At 53.4% G+C, this 17,246-nt stretch overlaps 1 protein-coding gene across 3 annotated transcripts; it reads left to right on the top strand.

Annotated features, from left to right (window-relative positions):
* Positions 1–307: 307 nt before the first annotated feature.
* On the top strand, positions 308–10,509 carry IL10RB (interleukin 10 receptor subunit beta). Of its 3 annotated transcripts, XM_085587698.1 has the most exons (8): positions 316–467; positions 933–967; positions 2,335–2,458; positions 3,710–3,879; positions 5,292–5,476; positions 7,190–7,340; positions 7,563–7,720; positions 9,595–10,509. In XM_085587698.1, exons 3-8 carry the CDS (start codon positions 2,343–2,345, stop codon positions 9,787–9,789), a joined length of 975 nt encoding a protein of 324 aa, XP_085443824.1. In that variant the 5' UTR covers positions 316–467; positions 933–967; positions 2,335–2,342; the 3' UTR covers positions 9,790–10,509. The 3 variants fall into 3 exon arrangements, with proteins under 3 accessions (XP_021394396.4, XP_085443824.1, XP_085443819.1); XM_021538721.4 differs by lacking the exon at positions 933–967 and having other exon boundaries at positions 308–467; XM_085587693.1 differs by lacking the exon at positions 316–467 and having other exon boundaries at positions 627–967.
* The last annotated feature ends 6,737 nt before the right edge of the window (positions 10,510–17,246 follow it).

Genomic DNA, 17,246 nt, shown 5'->3' with positions numbered 1-17,246 from the left:
TGGGGAAGGGTTTGGGGTACCAGGGGTCCCTCACCCGCTCCTCTCTGTGAGGAAGGGTTTGGGGTGCCGGGGCTCCTGGTGCCCGCTCCGCCCCGTGGGGAAGGGGAAGGGCTCGGGGTGCCGGTGCCGGGGCTCGCTCGCCCGCCCCGCCCCGTGGGGAAGGGTTTGGGGTGCCAGGCTCCGTGACCCGCCCCGCCCCGTGGGGAAGGGCTCAGGGTGCCGGGGCTCCCTGCCCCGCCCCGTGGGGAAGGGTTTGGGGTGCCAGGCTCCCCGCCCCGCCCCGTGGGGAGGCGGGAGGCCGCGGGTGCGGGCGGCCCCGCCGGCGCGGCCATGGCGCGGCCGGCCCGGCGCGGCTGAGGGAGCCGCCATGGGCGCGGCGCTGCGGGCCGGGCCGTGCAGCGGGCTGCCGCTGCTGCTGCTGCCGTCTATGCCGCTGCTGCTGCCGCTGCTGCTGCCGCTGCTGTGCGGTGAGTCCGTGCGGGGGCACGGGGGGACGGGGGCAGGGCGGGCGGCGCTGCCCTCGGGAGCGGCGGTGAGGAGCCGAGGGCCCGGCCGTGCCCCGCGGGCGCTGCGGAGCCGGGCTCGGGCTGTGCTGGGAAACGGGGCCGGTCCTGCCGGGAGCGCGGCGCTGCAGCTCCGGGAGAGCAAAGCCGGCCGAGAGCTCCGTGCCATGCCTGCGGAGGGGACAGGAGAGAGGGAGCGGCCCCGGGCTGGGCCAGGCTGGGACAGCAGCAGCAATTTCCCCATGGAAAGGGTGCTCAGGCCCTGGCAGGGGCTGCCCAGGGAGCTTTGCAGTGCCCATCCCTGCAGGTGTCCCCTGGAGGTGGCACTGAGTGCTCTGGGCTGGGGACAAGGTGGCACTCCCTGGGCTGGGAGGGCTGGGCACAAACCTGAAACCCCAGAAGTATTTCCTCATCTCTTTGGATCCACAGTGCCCAATGAAGCTATCTACCCGGAGGCTCCTCAGGTAGGCAGCGCTGTGAGGGAATAATGCCCCGGCAAGGAAATGGGATTTTTCCTGGGAAATTGCATGCCTGCCTCAGACCTCATCCGCAGAGCAGGGGCACTGCTCCAAGAGAAATGAGAGGGACTTTGGACAAGGGATGGAATGCCAGGATAAAAGGGAGTGGCTCCCACTGCCAGAGGGCAGGGCTGGGTGGGAGATTGGGAATTGGGAATTGTTCCCTGGCACGGTGGGCAGGGCTGGGATGGAATTCCCAGATTCCCCTGGATCCCTGGCAGTGCCCAAGGCCAGGTTGGACACTGGGGCTGGAGCAGCCTGGCACAGTGGAAGGTGTCCCTGCCATGGCAGGGGTGGCCCTGGGTGGGATTTGAGGTCCCTCCCAGCCCACGCCAGTCTGGGATTTGAACTTCTGTGTTTGTGATGTGCACTGTGTTGGATTTATTTTTTGGGTGCAAGGGTAACACTGTAGGACCAGAGTCTGAAACAGGTTTTGTTTAAGCCAGGTTCAGATTTGAAACGCTTGTCTGCCAGCAGGGCATGACTGACACAGGAATTTCATTAATTTCTGCATCAGCTGGGGCACAGCTCAGGGGTGATTGTGGGCTGCTGGGGTGGCACAGGTGACCTGAAAGGTCTCTTCCAGTCCTGGTGATTCTGTGGACCACAGGCATGGAAAATGTGTTATTTCTCTTGGAGTCTGTCATCAGGTGTGAGTCCTGTGACATTTAAGTGCTGCTCTGCTCTGGCAGGGTTTGTTTGCATTGTTCATTTGTGATGCAGTAATGGGCTGGTATCTTTGCTGTTTTAGTCTCAATACCTTCAATTATGTAAGAAAAATCATAACAGTAATGGGCTTTTCATTGATTCTTTACACCAGTTTAGGGTTTCTTTGTTTCAATTCCAAGAAAGGAGAATAACTGGGATTTTTTTCCCTTGTGAATAATGCTGACTGATAATACATAATTACATTTAATTATGTGTAATTGCTCTCTTACCTTCAGAGTTGCTTCTGGTTTATCTCTGTTTATCACTCCCCACGCCCTTGTTATTCCCAGTGCTGCTGGAGCACTGCTTAAGAAAACTGGGGTTTGACAATCTCAGGGAGAGTTCATGTCCTGAGTGCTGGGCAGCGCCAGCTCAGTCATGCAGGAGAAACGTTGTTGTCACAAGCACTTACTGGAAGTCACCAGGGTGCCAGTAATTTGCTTTGTTGCATAAGGAGGCAGGAGAGGCATCAGGATTTAAATTAATTTACTTGGCCTCTGTTTTTCAATAAGCACCTAAGACAAGGCAGAGGCTGCATTTAAATTTTGGATGAGTGACAAGTGCAGGAGCAAACACTGAAATGTTGGTTCTGCTTCCTCCCACAGTTTCTGGAATGATCCCAGAGCCCCGGAACGCAAGAATTACTTCAGTCAATCTTCACAGCACCTTGCAGTGGGACGCACCAAGGTTCCCCAGAGGGAACCTCACCTACACTGTGCAGTCCAAGAGGTGGGGCCGGGCTGGGCTGGCTTTCACTCATCCCAGGCTCTGTGTGCCTGGGATTTGTGTCCTTTGCAGAGCATGGTCTGTCCCTTCATTTCAGGGACTTTGCTGTCCCAGGAGCTGTCCCTTTATTTCAGCTTCTGAGAGGCTTCTCTGAGCTGAGGGCAGAGGCATTTCCTGGGCATTCACACATTCACTCCCAGGGCAGCTTTGTCCCGTTTGTTTTGGAACCACAAACACATTCTGACATTGGGTGTTACTGGCTGTGTGTGTGGTTTTTCTCTTCTGTGATTGAAGGGACCTGGTTGTGCTGAGTGTTTGCCCTTCCCTGATGTCTCAGATGCTCCCATCCCATTCCATCCCATCCCCATCCCATCCCACTGCCCCAGGCTGCTCCAACCTGGCCTTGGGCACTGCCAGGGATCCAGGGGAATCTGGGAATTCCATCCCAGCCCTGCCCACCCTGCCAGGGAACAATTCCCAATTCCCAGTCTCCCATCCCGCCCTGCCCTCTGGCAGTGGGAGCCGTTCCCTGTGTCCCGGCACTCTCTGCCAATATAAAAATTCTCCCTTTTCTTTAGAAGCCCTTCCAGGCACTAGAAGGAACTCTAAACCTTGCCCAGAGTCTTCTCTTCATGCTTAGTTGAGAGAAGATTTTTTTCAGGATTCTGTAGCTGTGGTCCCTTGATCAGTACATTTCTGGGCAGGGTTTTGATGCAAAGCAGAAAGGATAAAATATATTAAATATCATTTATTAAATCATGTCTTGGTCAAGGCCAGGGGCTGGAGCAGCCTGGGACAGTGGGAGGTGTCCCTGCCATGGCAGGGGTGGCACTGGGTGGGCTCTGAGGTCCCTCCAACCCACACCTGCTGTGGTTCTGTTCCCTAAGCAGCTCCTGCTCACTTCCAGCCCTGTTTTTCTCTGGCTTTTCCTCGTGTGCAAATCCTGGAGACAGCTCTGGGCAGAGTCCAGTGGGACAGCAGTGCCCTGTCGTGGCACTGGCTGAGTGTCTGCTGGCTTCTCTGAACTCCTGCCTGCTGAATCCTGCGACCCGACCAGGAAATGGGCATTTTTTAGAGTTAGAATTTTAACCCCTAAGTTTATCATGGATTTATAGATGGGTGTAAAATCCCTAATGTGAATTTTACGCGCACTGGGTACATTTTTGTGTCCATTAATGCTAACTGCTCCCATTAACAGCTTTGTTAAAGCCATTTATCCAGCTGGAATGACCCATCTGTTTGTGTTCCCTGCAGCATCTACTACCTCGGGGGCAGCTTTGAGACGCTGAGGACAGAGCTGAGGCAGCCCTGGTGTGACGTGTCCTCGCTGTCGCCCTACGGCAGCTACCTGCTGCAGCTGCGGGCCGAGGCAGGGCAGCTGCACTCCCCCTGGGTCACCCTCACCTTCAAGCCCATGGATGACAGTGAGCCTTTCCCTTTTCTTCCCAAAAAATACTGCCTGCTCTGGGAGAGAAGCTGGAGGATGCAGAGTGTTTGACATTTAATGATGGTGTGCTGGTTCCTGGCTTCCTTTCCCCGCCTCTGCCGAGGTCGGGATTGAAGGTTTTTCACATTCAGGCTTTGATGTTTCTTTTTTCTTGCCTGTGTTAGTCTGTGAATTCTGCAGTGTTGCACTGACAGGGTACAGAATGGCTCACTGTCTTTCTCTACAAGGCCTTTTAAGGGTCAACTGTCCAATTAAGAAATGACACCTCAATTATTTTCACTTTTAACCCAACACCCAACCACCCGTGCCCACAATGGGAACTTTTTTATCCAATTACACAAAACCACCCAAACCCATGGAGAAGGAGGTGAAGAAGAAGGACTATCTTGTCTTAAAACTTCTATCTTGTTTCATACCTATTATTATGTTCTAAACCCTTAAACTCTGAGTTTCCCACGCTGTGATATCACACACTTCCATTCAAACTCCACCCCCACAATCCCAGTTCTGCCATTCCATTTTGGAAGCCCCTCCACTGCCTCAGGTCAATGCAGTGTTCTCCTGGGGGTCAGTGCCTGGCAGCACAGCAAGTCTGAAATTCTCAGCAGACAGGGTTCCTACAACGTTGAACTATAAAATCTTAGTTGTAACACTGGCAGAAAGAAGAGCAGGTTCACTGTCATGGTATTGATCACCTCTTTGGAGGAGATTTTCAAACAAAGCATCATTTTCTCTTAAAATAACGAACATTTATATTTTCCAGCTAGGGAGAAGTGGTCTACAAGGAGCCAGACTTCCTGTATGTCTAAATAATTCAGTTACTTCCTTATTTATTGCTTTGCCAGACAAAAAGCTTAATTTCTATTTTTTTTCTTACTTCAAAAAAACCCCACTCTCACAGAGAAAGGTTAATTTTCAGCCAAGAAATCTTGATTGCACAAGGCAGAAATAATTCAAATATTTTCATTTTTCAAGCTGCTGATAATCAAAGCCCCTCAGCAAAACACTTTTTCTAGAGGGTCTGCTCAGGACAGACAGATGTTGTGGCAGTTTGGCCCAGAAGGAGAAGTGAGTGATAGCCATGGAAATGGTCCTTCCTCTCCTGGAGTCACCACAGCTGGCTGAAGGGAACCGAGTTCATTTTGAGGTGTGGTAACGGAGCCTGCCTTGGTACCTGGTGTTTAACTGCAACAACAAAATCAATTCCCAGAGCAGTTCTGTGAGGAAAACACTGATTTTTGCCTGACCCAGGGCAAAGAAATTCCTTCCTTCTAATGCATGATTGAAAAGGTGACATTTGGGCTGTGTGAGGATGCCTGGCTGAGCCAGCTGAGGCTGAATCCTCTCCCCTCTCCCCTCTCCTGTCCTCTCCCCTCCTCTCCCCCCCAGCCACCATCGGCCCTCCCGAGGTGCGGCTGAAGTCGGAGTCGGGCGCGCTGCACGTGGACGTCTCGGGGCCCTTCGCGGAGCACGAGCAGGACCGGTGGCCCCTGAGGCTCTACTACGGCTCCTGGAGCTACAGGATCCTCTACTGGAGGAAGGGCAGCAGGGAGCACCCGGCCTCTGCCTCCTGGGTATGCTGCTTCCCTGCCCTGCAGCCCTGCTTTCCCTGCAAACGCTGGCCTGGGGGCTCCTGGGGGCTCGGAGCTCTGGGGCTGGCTGGGAGAGCTGGGAATGTTCAACCTGGAGAGGAGAAGCTCCAGGGAGAGCTGGGAATGTTCAACCTGGAGAGGAGAAGCTCCAGGGAGAGCTGGGAATGTTCAACCTGGAGAGGAGAAGCTCCAGGGAGAGCTCAGAGCCCTGCCAGGGCCTGGAGGGGCTCCAGGAGAGCTGCAGAGGGACTGGGGACAAGGATGGAGGGACAGGAGCCAGGGAATGGCTCCCACTGCCAGAGGGCAGGGCTGGGTGGGAGATTGGGAATTGGGAATTGTTCCCTGGCAGGGTGGGCAGGGCTGGGATGGAATTCCCAGATTCCCCTGGATCCCTGGCAGTGCCCAAGGCCAGGTTGTACACTGGGGCTGGAGCAGCCTGGCACAGTGGGAGGTGTCCCTGCCATGACAGGGGTGGCACCGGGTGGGATTTGGGGTCCCTCCAGCCCAACCCAGTCTGGGATTCTGTGATTCTAAGAGTAAAAATGGATCTCTACTAATTACAGTTAATCAAGTCTCTTCACTACAGCTGGGACTCAGAGTAAGTGCAGGAGCTGTGCAGTTACACAGCAGCATGGACAGAATTTTCTCTTTCCTTAATTATCAGTAGCCCTGTGTATTTTCCCCTCTCAGTGGGACTTTGGGCTTTTTACCCCCAGAAATATCTAAAACTGGGTAAGGCTTTTGTTTACTGTGGCCACCTGCAGCTCTGCAGTTTGTATCCACTGCAGTTCCCTTTCTCCCTCTCAGGGCCAGCCTCTTCCACAGGCAGTTGGTGCTCCTGCATGCACAGTGCATGGAGAAAGATCATTAATAATATATTAATTAGAGCATTTTGGCCTCTGTTTCAGGCAAACAGGAAGCAGCAGAGCAGCAGACCCCAGTGCCAGTTAATGAGTGCTCTGTACATCAGTGCAGGTTTATGTAATGGAGTCCCCCATGTGTAATTCTGATTTTTATCTGTTGCCTGTAACAGCAAATTCATCTGCTCAGCCACCTCACAGCTCCCAGAAATATTCTCTTTATTTCTTTTCTTTTTTTTTTTTTTTTTTTGTCTAGATGACAGCTCACAGAATCACAGAGTTGGGAAGGTTGGAAGAGCCCTCTGTAGTCATCAGTTCCAGCCATTAACCCAGCACCCCGTGTTCACCACTAGCCCATGTCCCCAAGAGCCACATCTACATATTGTTTACACTTCCAGGGGTGGGGACTGCACCATTTCTCTGGGCAGCCTATTTCCTATTCCTATTTTCAGTGAAAACTTTTTTCCTAATATCCAATCTAAAACTCCCCTGGCACAACCTGAGGCCTTTTCCTCTTGTGCTGTTCCTCCATCCCACTTGCTCCCTATGCAGTTAGATGTTTAGTTAGTTTGCATGTAACTGTGCTCCTAGCTGATCTCATTTGGTTGGATGACAGTTCCTGGCTGCCCCCAGATCTCATTTATCATCCCTCATTAGCCTAAAACTTCGTTAGGGCTGCTGGCAGCAGCCCAAAGGTCGGTGCTGTGGATGGTTGTACAGTGATTGTAATTCAGTACAGTTGTAATTGAAATTGCAATTCCTTGGTTGTTCCTTAGCTAATTGCAGAGCTGGGTCACTGGTCTCACACGCATTTCTGTGTTCTGTGTGTTTGCAGGTAGCTCAGGTGGACACCAGGCACAGCTCTGAGATCCTGGCCCAGCTGGAGCCATGGACTGTTTATTGTGTCCGGGTGCAGGCGCTGATTCCCGAGTGGAACAAGACAGGGCAGCTGAGCAGGGAGCTCTGTGAGCAGACCACCCACAACGGTAACCTGGCAGCTGGAGATCGTGGAATCACCCTGGGAGGGACCCCAGATCCCACCCAGTGCCACCCTGCCCTGGCAGGGTCACCTCCCACTGCCCCAGGCTGCTCCAGCCCATGTCCAGCCTGGCCTTGGGCACATTCCCCTGAGACAGTGGTCATTTGAAAATAATCACTCAGAAGTGAATAATGACAGTTGTAATTGTTTTTTTCCTTGTCTCTGGCAGGTGTAACCCCTGTGTGGATAATTGTGACTGTTCTGGTGGGGTCCATGCTGGTCGTGGGCACAGCTTTCACCGTTTGTTTCTTCTCCAGTTTTTATCTGTACAGACTCTTCAAGCATGTGTTCTGCCCATCCTACATTTTCCCACAACACTTGAAAGAGGTTTGTTTCCTGACCAACATGTGAAAATTGGCCTTTCCAGCAGAGCCACTTGTTTCTTCTAGGCTCTCAGTGACAAAACATTTAGTGCTTCTTTTATTTTGCCTCCTCTCCCTGGCACCTGATCTGTAATTTGCCATCACCAGCCTTTTATGGCTGGTGAAACAGGATGGGTCTGTTGATTTTGAAGTGAGAGAGTACCAGGTGTCAACTTCAGTTCCTCATTTAGCCAGTAAGCAACAGAAATCTCTGTCTCTCCTGCCTCCTTTTAGACTTAAACCAGCTCCTTTTTTCCCCTGCAGCAAAATCCTGAGTTTTAACTTCTGGAAAGTGTCTGAGGAAGGAAGCTGGGCTAGATCAGCTGTACCAGAGCAGCCTGGGCTATGGAAGGTGTCCCTGGCCATGCAGGGACAGGATGGGAAGAGCTTTGGAGTCTCATCCAACCCAAACCATTCTGGGAATCTGTGATTCTATGGAGTCTGAAAATTCCAGCTAAAAGGAGAGCAGTGGCAGCAGCCATTGCTGATGGGGACCCACTGCCCCTGTCACACAGCCAGAAGACAAAGAGGCTGCAGCAGGATCCCTTCCCAGAAACAAGGCTGTACAAAATGCTCCTGTAGCAGCCTGTGCTCTCCTGAATCCCTGCAGTTCCTCTGGGGCTTTCATTTTCACTCAGAGCTCAGCAGCCCAGGTTTGCAGCTGACTTTGGCTCCTCTTTAGGTTGCTCATCATGAGGAGTGTCAGGAATCACAGAATCCCAACTGGGTTGCGATGGGAGGGACCCCAAATCCCACCCTGCCATGGGGACACCTCCCACTGTGCCAGGCTGCTCCAGCCCCAGTGTCCAACCTGGCCTTGGGCACTGCCAGGGATCCAGGGGAATCTGGGAATTCCATCCCAGCCCTGCCCACCCTGCCAGGGAACAATTCCCAATTCCCAATCTCCCACCCAGCCCTGCCCTCTGGCAGTGGGAGCCATTCCCTGTGCCTGTCCCTCATCCCTTGTTTGCAGACCCTGGAGCTCCGAGCCAGGCAGGCAGCACCAGTTCCACACAGGACGTGCTCCAGGCTCCTTTGCTCCAGGGGTCTCTAAAGACAGGAGAGCTTTGGATCAAAGGGCAGCTGTGCCTCCCTAAAATGTGCCTCTGGCCAAGGCAGTGCTTTCACCAGGGAAATGTTTCAATGGCAGGCTTGGGCCACAACATTCCCAATCCCAGTTTGGTAGAAAAGGGTCTGACAAGTGAGGATGCTTGTGCTGATGTTTGTACCTGCAGTGCCCAGCACTCCTGAGAGAGCAGCCAGTTTCTCCCTCCAGGTTCAGCTCAGAACTGTTTCCTCTGAGGGCCCCAGGACGAGCAGAGGGATGGAGCAGCTCTGCTGGAAAGGCTGGGAGAGCTGGGATTGCTCAGCCTGGGGAAGGAAAGGCTCTGGGGCAACCTCAGCGTGGCCTGCCAGGGCCTGGAGGGGCTCCAGGAGAGCTGCAGAGGGACTGGGGACAAGGATGGAGGGACAGGAGCCAGGGAATGGCTCCCACTGCCAGAGGGCAGGGTACTTGACAAATCTCTCTTCCCCTACAACCCAGTTGCTGTTGAATGTTTGTTCCCAATCAAAACTGTTTGGTTTTTTTTCCAAGTTTCTGTCCCAAACAAGACTCTGAGCCCTGGGGTTGTTCTTGAAAGGCACTTCCCTCTTGCACCCAAGCCTGGAACAGGATTTTAGGGAGGAAATGACACTGTTGGCCCTGTGGGACTTGTAGGGCCTGAGAAATCCACTTGATGTGTGCAGAACAATCCCAATGTTTAATAATGCCAGTGTTTCAGAGCAAACAGGATGGGACAGCTGGAGAGACCTAATCCTCACTTCCTCTTCGTTTCCCAGTTTCTGAGCAAGCCTCCCAGTGCTCCACAGCCTTTCCCTCTGCTTCCACAAGAAGAGCTCCTGGTTTGTGACAAGCTGACAGTGATTTCAGAGCAACCCCAAACCCTCCGTGAAGGGAGTGGGGATGAGGCCAGCGGGACACCAGAGCTCCCTCAGGACTCTGCACAAGGAGACTCCGACTCAGGAAAAGCCTAAATATCCTCCCCATTCTTCCTTGGAAAAGGAGAAGCAAACGGACTTTTGGGTTTCTCTCGTTGTTCTCCAGCAGGAAATTTCCACAGACCAACACGGGGTCACAGACTTTTGACAGAATAATTTTATTTTTTTAAGTACAAGAAACTTGGCTCTAAATGGGGAAATAAAAGATCCGTAACTTTTGCAACTGTTGGTTGTGGCTCCCTTAGGAGTTGTAGCAATTCTGGCACTGATTAGGACACTAAAAATGAAATGTCATATTTATAGATAATAATTAACTTCGATGAACTATTTATTGCAAAAACGAATCAAAATGTTTATAAAAGAAAATAGTATTTTGTAAGGAAAGACCTGATCTGGTTTATTTTTTTCTAATGAGAAATGATGTGTTTTTAAGGATATCCCCATTGGCATCATCTTTATATGGAATTTATTCTTCCCTGATGCAAAGTTGTGAAATTTTTAGGGTGGGGTGAACTGATGTCTGTGGGAAACTTGAGTTAAATAAGGTTCATTTTAATTATCTGCTCATTTGTATTCCTAATTTTAAAAATCCAGGGAGCTGTGACTCCCTGTTCCAAGGCCAGCCTCACCTGCACAGGTGGGTAAAGGCTGTACCCAGCCCTGGGGCAGAAGTGGGACCTTTGCACGGGCACTGACTGGGTTTGTGTCATTGCTTCAAGGTGAGAGTGAGGAATTAAATTCTGTCACCAAAAGGAACCTTCCAGGAGTGAAGTTGTGTCATCTCAGCTTGATGTGGGAATTGCAGAGTTTGGGGGTTGATGTTGGTTACCTGGTGTGTAAATGTCTCTTTTTGGGAGTGGTTGCAGGAAGAAATCAGGAATCGATTCCATCAATTTTCATCTCCCAGCTCCCCTCAGAGGAGGCTCGGGGGATCTTCCCAGTGTCCCCAACTCCTGCCAGGAGGGGACAGCCGGGGGGTCGGGCTCTGCTCCAGGAACAGGGACAGGAGGAGAGGGAACGGCCTCAGGCTGGGCCAGGGCAGGCTCAGCTGGGACAGCAGCAGCAATTTCCCCATGGAAAGGGTGCTCAGGCCCTGGCAGGGGCTGCCCAGGGAGCTTTGCAGTGCCCATCCCTGCAGGTGTCCCCTGGAGGTGGCACTGAGTGCTCTGGGCTGGGGACAAGGTGGGCATGGGCCCAGCTGGGACTCCCTGGGCTGGGAGGGCTTTGCCAGCCCCGGGATTTGGGATTCTGTGGAATCTGTAACTTTGGTCATATTCTGCTTTCTTGGGGAATATGGAATTTACTGAATTGATTTTTTTCAAGGTATTTTGTTTAACCGGTGCTTTTCTGCACCTCTCCCCAGGGCTGCTCTGGAAATGCTGATCCTGTGTCTGGATCACCACGCCAAGGAACAAGCCCAGCTCCCTGTGTGTTCCCTGTCCCTCCTGCCACAGCATCAGCTTCTTTCTATATTTTATTTTCCCCCCTTTTCTCCCCTTTTATTTTGGCTTGCAGAGTGGCAAATGCCACTGCACGTGGAGCTGAGAGGGGCTGGAGATCCCTGCCCTTCCCTCAGTGCTCCTGGAGCTGCTTTCCCCTCTCCAGCAGCTGCTTGGCACAGGAGGCCAGTGAGCTCCTGGCAGCTCCAAGATGTCTCAGGCACATCCTTCTCCCTCACAGGATTTTTCATAGAGCAGCACAGAGAGAAGAAAGCGAAGACAATTTGTTTCTGCTCTTTGTTTTCCCATGTGGAATGTGTTTGGAGAATTGTTTCCCTGGGGTGTTGCTTGGTTGGATTCTGGTGAGGATTGTTTGAGCCTGGTGGCCAATCCAACCCACCTGGGGCTGGGCTCAGAGAGGGGCACCAGTTGTGGGGGAGTTAGATATGTGAGTTAGAAAAGTAGGTTTGTGGTTTTAGTATCTCCTTTCAATAGTATATTAATGTATTTTAGCATAGTTATACTAAAGAAATCATTCAGCCTCTGAGCTGAGTCAGATATCAGCATTTCTTCCCACCGGGCTCACCTGCATTTCCAACACCAAGGCTCTGCTCAGGGCTGATAAGGAGAGATAAGGCTGGGCCACCTCAGGCAGCCAGGGCAGAGCAGGAGTGGCAGCTTGGGCTGCTGGGGGGGATTGGGAGTTCAGGTGGCAGCAGGACAAGTGTCTGCAAGGACATCATGGCACAGGTGCCAGAGCAGCCAGGGCTGCCCTGGATCCCTGGCAGTGCCCAGGGCCAGGCTGGACACTGGGGCAGGAGCAGCTGGCACAGTGGAAAGTGTCCCTGCCCCACAGCCTTGGACACCTCCAGGATTTGGGGGCTGCTAAAATCACCCCAGATGTGGTTTTTTATGCTGACGTGCACTTTGGCTTGCTGCAGAAACCTTCCTGCCCACGCCCAGGAAGGCTTTGGTAGGTGAAAGGCCTCTTCCCCTGCCACAGCTTCCCTGAGAGCCCCGTGAGCCAGGCCTGGGGACGAGGGGCAGCCTCTGCCTGTCCCCACATGGGCTGTGTGCCCACAAATTTAGAGGAGGAGCAGTCATTTAGAGGGAAGCAGCAATTGCCAGGAGAGTTCATCTTGAGCTGAGCTTCTGGACCTTACCATGACAAGTCAATAAATCAGGTGAACTTTAACTGTGTGCTGATGTCAACTGAAAGTACAGAGCGATGCTGGAGGCTGCTCACTCTGGCACAGCGTGTGTGGCAAAGCCACAAAGAAAACAGATCCCTTGAAGGCCTGGGAGTGCTTGGAAAAAGATTTCAGACCTGGAATGCAAAGTGGAACAATTAAGGAATAGGGAAGTGGGGAAAACTGAAGGAGAAGAGTCTGAGCTTGTGGTCGGTAAAACAGATTCCAGGAGAGGGCAGTGAGGGAGGGCAGACAGGAACAGGTCAGGGAATTCCAGTCATGGCAGTGGAGGGAGAAAGAGGACCCAGAGCCCAGGACCAACAGTCACCCCCAGCTCCACATTTTTGTCCCTCTCTATTTCCTGTTGGGAACTTTGGGGTCTTTTCTGCCCAGCAGGTCCCCCCCAGTCCAGAATGAGTCCAACTGAACAGCAGAGCCAGAGAGGCTTTCAGAAAAATCCATCCCAAGCTCTAGAAAAGCTTTTAAATTGATCCTTAACCAGAAACACTTGTGCTTGTACCTCATGCTTTTTTCTCCCTGATGCAGAGTCAGAAAGATCCATTATCACCTGGCAAAATGTCATTTTCTAGGATTCATCATCCTAGAAAAGTATCACTGAATAAGTGGGATGCAGAGCAAGGCTCTTCCCTTGAGATTGTGCTGCTGTGGAAAACAGGGCTGCAAAGAGCTGCTTTCCAGGCAGAGCTGTGAAAGCCCACAGGACCACCTGTGAGCAGTCTACTGGAAATGTCCCTTCCTTAGGGACTGGAGTTCCTGAAATTCATTGACACCAGGGGCATGGAATGATGATGGCATCACAAGGACAGAGAGAAGCCCCTGGGGAAGCCTGAGAGGGGAAATCCTCGCTCCAGCATCACCCATGAGCATCACCAGCCCCAGGATTCCCCACTGGAGAAAGCACCAAAGAATCTGATGAACAACTTCCAGTTTTTCCATTTTCCCATCACCTCTGCCAGCAGCCACTCAACTCTCTAATTTCCACTCCTCCCTCTCTGCTCTGGTTCTGTGGCAGTTTTTGAAACCAAGTTACAGTTCCTCAGAGAGCGCCTTGGTTTTCCCAGCTGGGCGAATGTCCTGACAAGAGGATTTGCAGTGGGTTGGATTTTCAGCCCAAAGGTGAAACCGGGGTCTGGAACTCCCCTGAACAGGGCAGAACTCACTGATCACTGAGAAATTCCAACCTGGAGAGGAGAAGCTCCAGGGAGAGCTCAGAGCCCTGCCAGGGCCTGGAGGGGCTCCAGGAGAGCTGCAGAGGGACTGGGGACAAGGATGGAGGGACAGGAGCCAGGGAATGGCTCCCACTGCCAGAGGGCAGGGCTGGCTGGGAGATTGGGAATTGGGAATTGTTCCCTGGCAGGGTGGGCAGGGCTGGGATGGAATTCCCAGATTCCCCTGGATCCCTGGAAGTGTCCCAGGCCAGGTTGGACACTGGGGCTGGAGCAGCCTGGCACAGTGGGAGGTGTCCCTGCCATGGCAGGGAGGCACTGGGTGGGATTTGAGGTCCTTCCAACCCAAACCTGTCTGGGATTCCAAATATTCTCTGTGAAGATGGAAGTCACAGATGTGTTCAAAATTACATATTTTGAAGCACCACAGGCTGTATAAAGAGGTTTATATGCCAGGCTTTCCTCATTCTTCCAGCCTGGTCAATGCTACCTAGGACACTTCTGTCCTTCCAAACCTAATCCCAGGACCATCAGGGCTGGAAGAACCCTTGGGGATCATCCAGTCCCACCTCAGCACCAGCATCACCCCAAACCCTGTTCCCAGGGGCCACATGCAAACCTCTGGGACACTTCCAAAGACTGAGTCCAAACCTCCCTGGGCAAATCATTCCAATGCCTGACCCCAAAGAGAATCCTTGCTGCTCTTCAGCACTGCTGAGGCCTTGTGGAGAGCTGTAAGCAGACCTGGGGAGGACAAGGAACAGAGAGGAGATGTCGTCATGTGTCTGGGGAAAGAAGTCTGATGGCAGGGTAATGAGAAACTAAAAATGGGAAAGGCTTCTGAGGGCAGGGAATAAATCACCTGTGCTCTGTGTCCCTGAGGGAGCTGGAAGCAGTTACTGCAATAAAACAGAGACCAGGGAAGTTTTCTAATGCTGAAACACCAATAAACCCCCCAGGTGATATTGCTGAGGAGGGGGACATTACAAAAATCCGTTGGAAGGGGTAGATAGATCCGATCCCCCCTTGGGCTCCCTGGGGTCCTTCCTTCCTTCCTGGACCTCTGTTTCTACACTGTTCACACAAGATGAAATGCTGTATTTGCCCTTCATGCTGTTCCAGAGCTGACATGAGAAGAAACCACCAAATTGTGTCTCCTTTGTGTGTAAGCCAACAGAAACAAACCCAGCAGAGCCCAAACTCCAGCAGGCCTCGTTTCCTCCACCACAGGAGCGGCTTGGGACACACATCAATGGCCACAGGGACACACACCATCCTCCCCTGGCTGCCTGTGCTCTGCAGATAGCACTGCTCTCCTATGGCCAGCTTCTGCTCCTTTCTTCTACCACATCGGTGAGGAAGTTGCATTCAAACTCAGCAGGAGATAAACTGCAAATATTTCCTAGGTTATGAAATGTTTCTAGCAGTGCCAGACTGGTTCAGCAGTTTCAGTTCAAAATGGTTACCCTGAGGTGTGGTTACACCAAGAAATGCCACAATCGTGTTTCCTTATCAGCTGTGGGGCAGGAGGTCACAACGCCCACAGGTCGAGTCTGGCTCAGGCTCAGCAGTGCCCTGCAACACGCTGGGCAATGCCCCCACACGCTGCTGGGGCCAAGCATTGATCCCTCCGGGCTCAGCAATCCCCTGGAGCCAAGCATTGATCCCTCCGTGCTCAGCAGCCCCGGGGCCCAAGCATTGATCCCTCCGGGCTCAGCAGCCCTGGTGGCCAAGCATTGATCCCCCCGTGTTCAGCAGCCCCGGGGGCCAAGCATTGATCCCTCCGGGTTCTGCAGCCCTGCAGCCCAAGCATTGATCCCTCCGTGCTCTGCAGCCCTGGGGCCCAAGCATTGATCCCTCTGTGCTCAGCAATCCCCTGGGAGCCAAGCATTGATCCCTCCGGGCTCAGCAGCCCTGCAGCCCAAGCATTGATCCCTCCGTGCTCAGCAGCCCCGGGAGCCTGGGGCATCCCTGTGCCGTACCCAGGAAAGGCTGAGGGAGCTGGGGCTGCTCAGCCTGGAGAGAGCCCCAGGGAGAGGGACCTGAGCCCTGCGTGTCCCTGGCTGTCCCTGTCTGTCTGCCCTTGGGTGTCTGTCTCTGTCTGTCCCTGGCTATTCCTGTATGTTCCTGTCTGACTGTCCCTGTCTGTCTGTCCCTGGCTGTCTGTTTGTCCCGGCTATCTCTGGCTCTCTGTCTCTGGCTGTCCCTGCCTGTCCCTGGCTATCCCTGTGTGTCCCTGTCTGTCTGTCCCTGTCTGTCTGTCCCTGTGTGTCCCTGTCTGTCTGTCCCTGTGTGTCCCTGTCTGTCTGTCCCTGGCTATCCCTGTGTGTCTCTGTCTGTCTGTCCCTGTGTGTCCCTGGCTGTCTGTCCCTGGCTGTCTGTCCCTGGCTGTCTGTCCCTGTCTGTCCCTGTCTGTCCCAGTCTGTCCCAGTCTGTCCCAGTCTGTCCCTGTCTGTCTGTCCCTGTCTGTCTGTCCCTGTCTGTCCCTGGCTGTCCCTGTGTGTCCCTGGCTGTCTGTCCCTGGCTGTCCCTGGCTGTCTGTCCCTGGCATGGCAAGGGCTGGTCCTGGCCGTTCGGGACGGACAGAGGGGACAGATGTGCAGTCAGGTCTCAGGGCACACGGTTCATTGCGGGGCCCAGCCCGGAGCAGCCCCGAGGGGTGGGGGCAGGATGAGCCAGCGAGAGGGAGCTCCACGACAGGGCCCAAGGGGGCAGAGGGCCCCGGTCTCCCAGGACGCCTCACCGAGGGGGTTTCAGAGGGGGTGCAGAATTCAACTTGGGAACAACGGGATTACGGGTACCTGACACTTGAGGGGAGGGCTACAGGTGCGGGAGGGACTATGCATTTCTGAGGGATGAGACAGAACACTTTATCTGTCCCTTGCATCTGTCTGTGGGTCAAAAAAGGGAGTTACCTTCTACCAGCTACACCGCTGGTCACCAGCTGCTTAGCAACCAAGGTCCGAAATCTCAAAGCTTGTTCTCATCTCAGTTTCACTCACAGTCTCTGTATTTTCCAAATCCTTCGCTAAGCAATCATATTTATAAGGCTTTCTCATTTCATCTTCCCAGCATCCAGGCTCTGCTCCAGGCCCAGCGATGGCCCCAGAGCCACGGGCAGGGGCTGAGCCCAGCAATTCCCTGCACAGGAGGCACAACTCCTGCCCTGGGCAGGGACTGAGCTGGAACAGAGCCCAGAGAGGGGCTGGAGGCTCCTCCCTGGGATATTCCAGAGCCACCTGGACACAGCCCTGTGCCCTGTGCTCTGGGATGGCCCTGCTGGAGCAGGGAGGTGGCACCAAGTGGCCACTTTGGTGCCACCTCCCAACCTCAGCCATCCTGGGATTCCGGGATTCTGGGACCTGAGATCAGCAGGAGTGCTCAGAGTATGTGCAGCACCCCATGACACAAGAGGCAGCAGCAGCCAGGAACATTTTTATCCAAAAGCCAGTCTGTACTCTCCCTGAGAAGCAAAGCCTGTCCTGGTTAACAGTCAGGATGTTGAGGCCACAGACCTTTGTGCCCCAGAGTTTCAAATCCTCCTCTCGGAAAACATTGGTCTGCCCACAGAGGAGTCTGTGCTTGAGGGGGTGGGAAGTGAAAGGTGAACACCTGACTTTACCTCCCCAGGCCTGCAGCTGGGCAGGCCATGGAAAAAAAAAAAAAAGAGAAGAGGA

Source organism: Lonchura striata, chromosome 1 (assembly GCF_050655825.1).
Source record: "Lonchura striata isolate lonStrDom1 chromosome 1, ASM5065582v1, whole genome shotgun sequence".
NCBI classification, from domain to species: domain Eukaryota; kingdom Metazoa; phylum Chordata; class Aves; order Passeriformes; family Estrildidae; genus Lonchura; species Lonchura striata.
Note: the sequence above shows the minus strand (reverse complement) of the source record. Positions and strands in the feature narration are given on the sequence as shown.

What these genes read in the sequence shown, in the direction of transcription:
- IL10RB (XM_021538721.4), top strand. Translation starts at nt 368, where the DNA reads ATGGGCGCGGCGCTGCGGGCCGGGCCGTGCAGCGGGCTGCCGCTGCTG. An exon ending in GCTGCTGCCGCTGCTGTGCG is followed by an intron (nt 468 to 2,334) that starts GTGAGTCCGTGC and finishes TTCCTCCCACAG; the next exon opens with TTTCTGGAATGATCCCAGAG. An exon ending in TCCCACAACACTTGAAAGAG is followed by an intron (nt 7,721 to 9,594) that starts GTTTGTTTCCTG and finishes TTCGTTTCCCAG; the next exon opens with TTTCTGAGCAAGCCTCCCAG.